The sequence below is a fragment of the Rhinolophus sinicus genome, chromosome 10 (genome assembly GCF_057876585.1).
Source record: "Rhinolophus sinicus isolate RSI-liver-muscle chromosome 10, RSI-T2T, whole genome shotgun sequence".
Lineage (NCBI taxonomy): Eukaryota > Metazoa > Chordata > Mammalia > Chiroptera > Rhinolophidae > Rhinolophus > Rhinolophus sinicus.
This window is the reverse complement of record NC_142510.1, coordinates 15,997,265-16,007,922: the sequence shown is the minus strand read 5'-3', so window position 1 is coordinate 16,007,922 and position 10,658 is coordinate 15,997,265. Positions and strand designations below refer to the sequence as shown.

Genomic DNA, 10,658 nt, shown 5'->3' with positions numbered 1-10,658 from the left:
GGAGAGCAGAGTAGGGTCTTCATATCAGCGAAAGGGCCTCTGAGCTCCCTGAGACAGTGTCTTCATAGAAATGAAACCAGCTGGTGTTCGGTGTTTGCAGCGTTTGACCAAAAGCAGGGCCCAGTGGGGCTGGTGTGAGATGGGGGCGGCAGGAGGGGGAGTCAGGCTGCTGGACTCTGGCTCATTTGGGGGGGGGGGTGCCATTCTTGCTGTGTGTGGGACACTGGCTGGGATGAAGGCCGCTGTCCCTTGAGGCAGGGACTGAAGAATCACAGTCTTGCATGTGTCAAAGGAGGAGGCTTGGCATGGGCAGGCAGGATGGGATGCGTGAAAACATTTGGGGTGACTGAAAAAGAGTGTTGTTCAACCCATCTAGGCACCTCCATTGGGCAGGGCCTTCTGGCTCAGCCTCCACCCCGTGTGCACAGGCGCAGGCCAATGTGAACCCAGAGTTGATGTCCTGACTGGCAGGCAGGTTTCACCTCACTCTTCGGGGGGGTGGGGGGGCTCTTGCCCTTCAGCAGGTGTCAGAGCCTCAGGCAGAAAGCAAGTTGTGCCCTCAAAGGGGCCTGAGAAGTCGGCTTGCTTTGGAAGAATCTGAGCAAAGAGTCATACTCAGGGTTATGAAATGCTGTCTCCTGAACTCCTGTGGATCACTCATCTCTCCACCTCTGTCACCCCTCCCTGCGCCAGCCATCCTCTCCTCCATGGCTGGTGGCAACTACCTCCTCCCTGGTCTCCCCCCGATGTCCCCCACCTATTCTCCCCATGGTGCAGAGGGATCACTTTATAGTACAGATATGGTCCCCATCCTCCCAGGGCTCTGTCTGGCAGCCTGCGAAGCCCTGAGTCTCCAGCACTGCCAGCCCACAGCTTTGCCCCTTACTCTTGTAGCTTCTGCAACACTGGCCTTTCTCCAGGACCAGGAGGGCACCAGGTTCCTCACCAGGTCTCATGAACTGACCTGGAGCACCCCTCTCCTGGAGCACCCCTCACCTGAAGCACCCCTCACCTGGAGCACCCCTCACCTGGAGCATCCCTTGTCTTGATGCCTGGGCACAGAAGAGTCTCCTCAGTGCAGGCTGCTGGGGATTCCAGTTCCAGAGTCATGGGGAGTGAGGACCAAAGGCTGTTGGCACATTCTGCCCTGACACCTTGGGGACTAAGAGAGAGGGAGCCCCTGTAACATCAGGGAACGAGGATTCCTGTGATGGGGTCACCCCTCATGGTACAGTGATTCTGAAACAGCCTAAGGCTCCTCACAGGAGGTTGTCAGGACTTTCCTTGGGGCACTCTGGAGTGGTATGTGTGCCCTGGAACCACCTGCCCGGGCCCAAGTACTCTCTACTTGGGTGAGGCCTCAGGCAAGAACTTCCCCTCCTGGGAAATGGGTCTGGGGTCCCGGGACGTGTCCTGAAGGTCCTAGCACAGCACAGGCAGTGAGGGCCCCATGCCTGACAGTAATTAGGCTGGCTCTGAAGCCTCCGGCTATGGAGCCACGAGAAGGACACTGCTCCCCTCATTGTCTCAGCCCCCCACCCAGAGGTAGGGCCCCAAGACTGCCCGGGGAGGGGCCCATGTGGGGCAGGAAGGCCTCAGGTGTGTTTGGCTATCCTCGCCCCTCCATAGCCAGAATGGGCACTCACAGGAATGAGAATCTCTCAACCTGGGGTGGCCAGGGTGGCCATGAGTGGCAAGCAGCAGGTGGTGGGCTTCTCTGCTGCCTTCCAGCTTCTGCTCCCTTCCTTCCCTCCTCCTGGGACCCAGGCCCAACCCACCAGGGCCAGGTGGGTGGAGCAACCAGGGCTGAGGATGACTCAGGGCCCAGTTGTCACCAAGGCAACCCTGTCGCCTAGCAATGGCGGTCTCCCAGTAACGGTTGTCTCCTAGCAATGGGATATTTTCCCAGCCCTGGCTGGAGTCTGGCAGTTATTTTTAGCTCAGCTGCAAATCAGTCCGCAGCTGCATTTTTGGCTCCTGGAGGAGATGCAAGGTGTGTGTATGTGTGTGGGGGTGGATTTCTTGTCAAAGGGAGGAAAACATCCCAGCTACAGGAACCTCGCCCAGTGTTGAGAGGTGCAGGCTCCTAGGTGGAGCAGGCCAGATTCTGCCTGGGGTGGAGGTGGGGGAGTGGGGTGCAGGTGAAGGGGAGCCAGAGATTGCACAGGCTGCCTGGAATGGTTGGCAGATACGATCATGTCTCCGATGAGTCTCCGGGAGGGCTGGTCACTCTAGCACCCTGGGGGTCTCTAGGGCAGGCTGGGCAGGGGTGATCCGTCAGTGCTCAAGTTGCCATCAGAGCACAACACTGGGTGGCCCCAGTTCTGGCGTACTCCTGGCACCTCCATGCCCTCGTTTGGGCACTGTACCTGCTGCCTCTGGCCCCACAACCCCACTAGGGGTTCAACACCTTGCGCAGCTGGAGCAGCACAGGTGGCCACAGGCTCGTTGGGGACATGGGCAGGGTTGGCCTCTGCTCAGCCTGTATCTCTCCTTCTGTCCTGCTTTTGCTGAAGCAGGAGACCAAGTGGGAGGTCTTTGGAAAGTGGGAGGCTTGACCCCTCTCTCTGGGCTTTCCTATACCATTTCCGCAGGGACGATGTTCACTGTCCCCATGAGGCCAAGTCCAAACTCTTCCCTGGGCGATGGGCTTGGGGCTGGCCCTGCCCACCTCCCACTGACCACCCTCCTGGTTTGCCCTGAGCTCTGTCCTGTCCTTAGGGCCCTTCCCCTCTGTTCGCCGCATCTGGGACACTCTTCTCTGGCTTCTGTGTTGCTCTCCCAGGCCCCCAACCAGCCCAGCCCCTGCCTTGGTCATGAGTGCTCTTTGCCTGTGTCCCTAGCACTTTGGGCTTCCCGGGGGCAGGTGCACTTCACCCTAGGGGTTGTTTCCTCTGCTGAAGGTCAGGGCCACCTGTCCCAGGCACTGTTCAGGGCAGGGCTCACCTCGGACACTGCTCTTTGTCCTAGCATCAGCTGCAGCCCCCTGCCAGGACCTAGGTTTTGGGTGGGAATGGAGAAAGGCCCCTTTTGGGGATCAAGGCACTATAGGGTCTGGAGCTGGGGCGTGCGAAGGAGCCCCAAACTGAGCATAGACATCAGGGGAATTACCTGAGGTTTGGGATGTCATTCATTCATTCACTCCCTCCCTCATTCGTTCCCTCCTTGGCGCACACACTCGTTCTGTAGGTATTTACTGGGCACCTGCAGTATGTCTGGTCCTGCACCCACAGCAGTCAAGTCCAGGCATGGCCTCTGGCTCCCTGTCCCATAGGCAGCAGACCTCTAGTGGCTAACAACACTTACGTGTTTCCCTGGGTGGAGCCAGGAGCTGTGAGGCTAGGTGGCTCCTGTCCCCACTTTCTGCAGGTGACAGCATCATTGCCAGGCCCCTCAAAGCAGAGGCTGGGGCAGGGGAAGCCTGGTGTTGAGGAGACAGCTCAGGGCCAGGCCTGTGTTCATTTTGGACCAGGTCAACTGTCAGGAACTCCTTCCTCATACTCACAGACACTGGCCCATTCTCTAGGGTGTGGGCTGCGGCGGGGGAGCCAGGGGCTCTAAGCCGGCTGGAGGCGGATCTGAGGCTGTTTCTTCGCACCGCCACTAGAGGGCGCCTGGAGCCCACTCTGTCTTAGAGGCCGCGGCAGGGGCCGCCAAAGCCCTAGTGGCTAGCTTTATGTGGACCCACACGCTTGGCAAGGGCAGCCATAGCAGCTGACGCGGGTGCCCTCTCCCTTCCTTCTACAGCACCTCTTTTGCCTTCTATTCCCCAGCCCCAGGCCCTGCCTACGCCTTTTATTTTTATTTTTAATTGGGTAAAATACACATAACATAAATCTTAACCATCTTAACCATTTTTAGGTGTACAGTTCAGTCATGTTTTGTACATTCACATTGTAATGCAACCATCACCACCAGCCATCTGCAGAACGTTTTCATCTTTCCAAACTAAGTCTCCATTAAGCACGATCTCCCAATTCCCACCCCCTCTCCTCCCAGCCCCAGCACCCACCATTTTACTTTGTCTCTATGAATTAGGAACTTCACAGAAGTGGAATCACACAGTATTTGTCCTTTTGTGACTGGCGTATTTCGCTGAGTATAATGTCCTCAAGGTTCATCCGTATTGTAGCTTGTCAGAATTTCCTTCTTTTAAAGTTTGAATCACTGTATGGATGGACAACGTTTTTTCCCTCCATTAATCCACTGATGAACAGTTGGGTGGCGTCCACCTTTTGGCTACCGTGATAGTGATACCTGGTTCTCACCCCACTATCTTTACCCTGTAGTGTCTCACCCACTCTTTGGCCTGGGAGGGCGCCGGGGCCAGGGGAGGAGGCAGTCTGGTACACTCAATCTGGCTGCAGCTCCAACTTCCCCTCTCCCCTTGGGCCATCTGCCCTCATCTATCAGCCACGTACTCAGGCCCAGGGGTAGTAGGGGGACTGGGTGCAGGGACAGTGGGATGGAGGGCTCACAGCCACAGATAGCAGTCTATGCGGTTCCCACAAACCTGACTAAAGCTCTCAGTGACCCAGAGGGTTCTGGCATGAGGTTGGACTCCTGGCTAAGGATTCTGCAAGCTGACTGGGGGTGGGGGTGGGGGTCGGTTCCGGGCTGTTGAGAACCCCATCCACTTGGCCTTTGCCCAGGCTGTCTGCTCCTCCCTAGGACTGGAACCTCTCTAGTCCCCCCTGGCCAGCCACTCCCCACCCCCTTCCCTCAGGCGAAATCCTGACTATGGGAAATCTCTGCGCTTCCCCACCACAGGCCTTGTTTCATTTTGGGGAGTCGGCTCCACTTCAGTATCCCAAGTCCCGGCCTCCTGGGAGCCTGATTTTGTGGCTCAGGGCTGCCCTTCCAATCCTGCTGCTCCCCTCGTGCGGGCAGCCGCAGCACCTGGCTCTTTCTCCTTTGGGTACCGGCAGCCTCTTGGGGTTGGTTGGGAAGAGAGGGGGACTGAGAGCCCAGGACCCACTCTTGGAAAGGACCACCCGCGATGAGCCCCCCGCCACTCCACCCCAGTTCCAGAGCGCAGGAAACCAACCCTCACCGGGACCAAGGGCTCAGGGAACAGCAGCCCGACCAGGACGGCGTGCATGTCGAGGCCGGGGGCGGGGGTACCTGGAGGGGGTGACACAGAGGACACAGAGCTAGGAGCCCCCACTCCGGCGCCTCGAAGGACGCGGGTTTGTCCTCCCGCCCCCGCGAGCGCCACTACGATTGGCGGAAAGTTCCGGGGCCGCTCAGCTATTGGCCACCCGCCCGGCCCCCCTCGCGCAGCTCGGGCACCCGGCGGGGCTGCGCGGCCAAGCGGCGCGGGCGGTGGGCTGCGCCCGGCCGGGGCCTGTGCCCCCGGCCGCTCCTGCCGCCCTGTCCCGGCGCCATGCAGCCCCCTGTGCTGCTCTGCGCGCTCTGCTGCGGCTTGTTGGCCGCGGCTGCCCGCGCCGGCTACTCGGAGGACCGCTGCAGCTGGAAAGGCAGGTACGATCCCCGCGTGCCGGCCCCCTGGGGCTGCACTCTCTCCTAGGAGGGGCTTGAGGGATGGTGTAGCCCACCCTTTGGATGGGGGGGGGGTCACTCCGCTCCCGCACTGAATCCTTGCCCTCCCTCTCGCGTGCCAAGAACGCTGGGCCTCAGTTTCCTCCTCCATAAAGTGGACGCAGCTGTGTGGCTGCTGGGAGCGGGTGCAGGGGAGGGAGCTGCGCCGGCCGGAGTCGCGGGCCTCCCCTCTCAGCGCCGCGCGTCTGTCCCCAGTGGCCTGACCCAGGAGCCCGGCAGCGTGGGGCAGCTGGCCCTGGCCTGCACGGAGGGCGGGATCGAGTGGTTGTACCCGGCCGGCGCGCTGCGGCTGACTTTGGGCGGTCCCGACTCCGACGCGCGGCCCCGCATCGCCTGCCTGCGGCCGGCGCGGCCCTTCGCCGGCGCCCAGGTCTTCGCAGAGCGGGAGGGAGGCTCCCTGGAGCTGCTGCTGGCCGAGGGCCCAGGCCCGGCCGGGGGCCGATGCGTGCGCTGGGGTCCCCGCGAGGGTCGGGCCCTCTTCCTGCAGGCCACCCCGCACCGCGACATCAGCCGCCGCGTGGCCTCCTTCCGTTTCGAGCTGCGCGAGGATGGGCATCCCGAGCTGCCTCCGCAGGCCCACGGTCTGGGCACGGATGGTGAGTGATGGCCTGGGTGGGGAAGGGTGGGAATCATGAAGTTGCTCCCTACCGGGGCGGGATGGGACATGACTGTTGTCCCCACTGCAGAGAGAGAGAGAAACTTGAGGCGCTCGTCAGAGGCCACACTGCTAGTGAGTAGCAGCGCCCAAGGGAAAGAGCCGGCAGGGGGCAGAATGGGGGGAGTGGAGGCCAGGCAGGGCAACCTAAATCCCTGGTCCCTAAGGGAGACGGGATGATGGAGGGGACGACAGAATCAGCCTCTGGCCAAAGCTGTCCAGGGCTCCCTGGCCCAGCGGTGACCTCCGTCCCCTCCCCCAGCCCAATACAACAAAAGTCCAGTGTGAGCCTGTCACCATGGAGATGCCCCAGCTGCCCTGCAGGGCAGCAGGCCCAGCTCTTTGCTCTTCCGGAGCTTGGAGCCTGACCCCACAGAGGGTGGGGGTCTCTGTTCTGCCTCCTACCTCCTTCCTCGCCCAGAGAGGACAGAGCGTATCATACCCTCATCTTCCCCCTACTCCCCCACCCTCACCTCAGACAAGGCTGGTGTCTCTGGGCCCAGGAGGCAGCTCTGAGAGGCCACAGGGGTTACCTCATATGCAAGATGGGTGTGTGAGAGCGTGCACCCAGACACTGAGCTCCAGCTGGGCATGACCCCCAGACCCATGTCTGTGCACGTGGGTGGGGTGCACGCTGGAGCCTGCAAGCATCACCCTGAATGCAGGGGATCTTCAGGGTGTGTGCACACATGCTCCCTGGGATCCCCAGCTGCCATTAGGCCCCAAGGGAGGTCTGGTCACTTGCTCTGTTTCTCTTGCCTCTGGCTGGTGGGGAGAGGCCTTGGGTGGTCCAGGAGCAGACAGGGCCTACACTCACCCTCTTCCCTGCATCCCAGGTGCCTGCAGGCCCTGTAGTGACTCTGAGTTCCTCCTGGCTTCCTGCACTAGCGACTTTGGTGAGTGTCCCCGCCACAGGAGGGGGGAGCCCAGGGCCTACCCTCCCTGACATGTCAGCCACTGGCCAGCGTATCTCCCTGCAGTGATTCGTGGGACCATCCATGGGGTTGCCCACAACACAGAGCTGCAGGAGTCTGTTATCACCGTCACAGCTGCCCGTGTCCTCCGCCAGACACTGCCACTGTTCCAGGTGGGGGCCTCTGGGGGCCAGGTGCAGGCCGCCATTCGTGCCCCGCTGCGCTGTGGCGTCCGCCCTGGCCCTGGCACCTTCCTCTTCATGGGCTGGAGCCGCTTTGGTGAGGCCTGGCTTGGCTGTGCACCCCGCTTCCAGGAATTCAGCCGGGTCTATGCAGCTGCCCATGCCAACCACCTCCACCCGTGTGAGGTGGCACTGGACTGAGGGGCCCTGAGAGCAGGGCTCTGGGGAAGGGCTTGGAGGAGGGTGGGTGGGGAGGGCGTGGCCTCCAGAGGGCACCACAGTACCAACTGCTTCTGAGGGAAAAGCGATAGCCAATAAGAACATGGATTTTACTAGTCAGCATAGGTCGAGGGCCCCATGTCTGAGCCCAGCATTGGGAGTGCTCTGATTCCTGCTTCACACAGGGGGTGACTGAGGCTCGGGGACAGGGGTGCCTTGTCTAAGGCCACCCCGCTAGTGAGTGGGACAGTGGCCCATGCCCATGCCCTGGGGAGGGGCTGCTGCTCGGTGAGAGGTGTGCAGGGACTCCCCCCCCCCACGCGCGCACCTACATGAACTTTGGCTCTATTGCTCCTGCACCCAACACCAGGTGCTTCTTCAGCTCAGAGTAGGGGTGGGAAAGGGGCCGTAACGCCCAAAGTCTGAGGCGGGTCGCATCCCTTATGTGGGCAGAAGGGCCAACATCACTCCCAGCCGGGGGGGGGGAAAGGGGTTGCAATCTGGCGGGACGCCCACTTCCCTCTGTAGTCTGTTGGGAGCCCAGCAGAGTCATCCTGGCTCCCTCCCACCCTCAGGGAAGAATGGGCCCCTCTGTCCTGAGGCCCCTGCACAGAGGCCCTGCAACGTGCTGAGCATTCTGACATGGTGCAGTGCCTGTGGGGTGTGGGGTCTCCCCTGCGGGGTCCTGCTTGTTGCCCATTTCCTGTGGGCGGGACACAGAATGGGGCCTCTTCGAACATTTCCCGCCACTGGCCCCATTGTTGCTGTCCCCGCCTTCCCCCTCAGTGTCAGCCACATAAAGGGCCAGTGGTTCTGGACAAAGCCGGCAGCCCTGAGGCTGAAGACCCCTGGGGTGTGGGGGCTTCTGAACCCTGAATGAGCTCATTCTGTTCTCCCCAACTCCACAGCTCCTGGGAAAGAAAGCCACAACTAAGTCCTTAGGGATGCCTGGGCTGAGCCCTGGAAACAGCTTCCCATCCCCACCTGCCTACCTTGCTGAGGAGGGGGCCAAAGGGGTGGGTGGAGGCCAGGCTTCCTGCCATCTTTCAGGGACGAACTGAGGCTGTGCAAGGGACAAGGCTATGCAGGGCCCACATGTAGGACCCATCCTTCCTCCAGATGCAGGAGACACTCTGGATTTTCCATGGGGTGGCTGTCTGGAAGCAGCCACATGCATGGGTGGCAGTCCTTTTGCTCACTGTGGGGCTGAAGAGAATTACAGGGTTGGGGCGCACAGCCGCCCTGGATGGCAGGCTCCACTGGGCTTCCTCCCACCTCTGCCCCTCCTCCTTCCTAAGACTTCGTGTTGCTCCCTGTCACTTCCCCAAGCTCATGGCTTTAAATACTGTCAATGTGCTGGTGACCCCTACATTCTGGTCCTAGCCTGGACCTCTCTAGCATCCGGTCAGCCCCTTTCCCCCACCAGGGAGTATCTCAGCAGACACCAGAGGAGGAGGAAGTGAGGGTACCCTGACGGGCTTCCTCCTCTCTGCCTTGGGCAGGCTCCGCGTGCTCCCGCAGGGCTGAGCAGCCCTTTGCCCTGCCCTGATGCTCTGGCCGGCTCCCCACAGCCTCTATGGGAAGGAGGCCCCGGCCATACCCAGTGGTAACTGGACTGCCTCTTGGATCACCCGTCTGCAAAAATGTGGGGTAGCTGCTCTGGGGTGGGCCCTCAGCTGGACACTGGCCCCTACCCACCTTCCCCAGTACATGCCTGAGCCTGCCATGCACATACTGGCTACAACAAGCGCTCTTCTCATAGATGCACAGAGTGGGAATGGGTGTGGCTAACAGGCCTCATGAGCCCTAGAAGTCTTGGGCCAGGGGCTTCATGCCTGCCCTGGGAGGAGTGGCTAAGGGGAGCCAGTGTGGGTGAACATGCAGGCTGACACTATGGGAGCTGGCCTGTGGGGCACCTCTGGGCGTGTGCTCTCATGTGGGCACGCACCCAACTGCCCAGTGCCCAAAGGCCACGGAGCAGTGTGCTAGATGTGAATAGAAGAGACTTGTAGGGTGTGTGTGCTAGTTAGGTGCATGCATTTAGTCAACAAACTTTTCCTGAGTGCCTTCTGGGTGCCAGGTGCCGCTCTAGGTGCTGGGGATAATGCAAGGAGCAAGAGACAAGTGTTGTTTGGGTAAGACTCCCCCAGCCTAGATCCCAGGGCACATCCGTCCTTTTTGGGGAGGACCCAGTGACAGCCCAAGGAGACAAAGTGCTCTGAGCCAGGTGGCCCTCCTCCCCAGGGCTCAGGTCTTGGGAGCAGGGTACTGGGGTTTCCTGCCATCTAGGGACACCTGTGTTTCAGGGTTGGGGTCCAGTGGGTGCAGGCATGTGAGGCACTCTTCACTTGGGGAATGGGGACAGAGGTCTTGGGTGAGCCCCGTTTCTGAAGCAGCCTCTGTCCCTGCAGGGGTTCCTGACCAGGGCCGTGGATGGCTGAGGAGCCAGGCCAGGGCCTGTGTGCAGACAAACCCTTGACATTCACGGCCATTTGACCTCCGGGTGTTAGAAGCAGGTCCTGGTTCTGCCACTTGACCCAGGGCTCTGTCCCCCCACTTTCCTATCACCAGACGTTATCAGGTCACCTCCGGGAACTCTCTCTCTCTTTTTTTACATTTTCTGGAAAAGGAAGGTGGTCTCCCCAGCTCCTGGGATTCTTTCTCCAGCCCCCATGGCTGGGCCAGCCGCCAGAAGCCCTGGCCCCTTACATCTGGCTCGCTTCCCACCACACAGCCAGCATCTGTCTTCTCAGGTCTGCACAATGTCTCCTTTGCATCAGCCTCCTCCTCCCTGCCCCTCGGTTGAGCTCCAACTTCCACCATCCCCTCTCCCTTAGATGCCAGCATCCTCTGTTTCCTGCCCACTTGGGCTAACAGCCTTCAGCTGTGAGAGGGAGCCGGAAGGGTATCCTCCGGCAATTGCTCCTAGGCTTGGCTGGCTTTTGGGATGTCCTGATCAGCAGAGACCTCTGCCAGTCTCCCTGAGACAGGGCTATATAGAGCCTTGCTGTGACCCAGAGTGGCTGGGCCTGGCTGCTGCCTCACCCCCAGGGAGCCCGTTTCCTACTGTCAACCTTAAAAATAAAATAGCCAGTTATTTTACCAGCAAAAAGTGAGTTTATTTGG

The 10,658-nt window shown here is 60.6% G+C and overlaps 1 protein-coding gene across 2 annotated transcripts; it reads left to right on the top strand.

Annotated features, from left to right (window-relative positions):
* The first annotated feature begins 4,625 nt into the window (after positions 1-4,625).
* On the top strand, positions 4,626-10,644 carry METRN (meteorin, glial cell differentiation regulator). 2 transcript variants are annotated; one of them, XM_019756216.3, is made up of 5 exons: positions 4,626-5,484; positions 5,758-6,158; positions 7,054-7,113; positions 7,198-7,304; positions 8,441-10,644. In XM_019756216.3, the coding sequence occupies exons 1-5, from the start codon at positions 5,387-5,389 to the stop codon at positions 8,591-8,593; spliced, it is 819 nt and encodes a 272-aa protein (XP_019611775.3). In that variant the 5' UTR covers positions 4,626-5,386; the 3' UTR covers positions 8,594-10,644. The 2 variants fall into 2 exon arrangements, with proteins under 2 accessions (XP_019611775.3, XP_019611774.3); XM_019756215.3 differs by having other exon boundaries at positions 4,629-5,484; positions 7,198-8,583.
* The last annotated feature ends 14 nt before the right edge of the window (positions 10,645-10,658 follow it).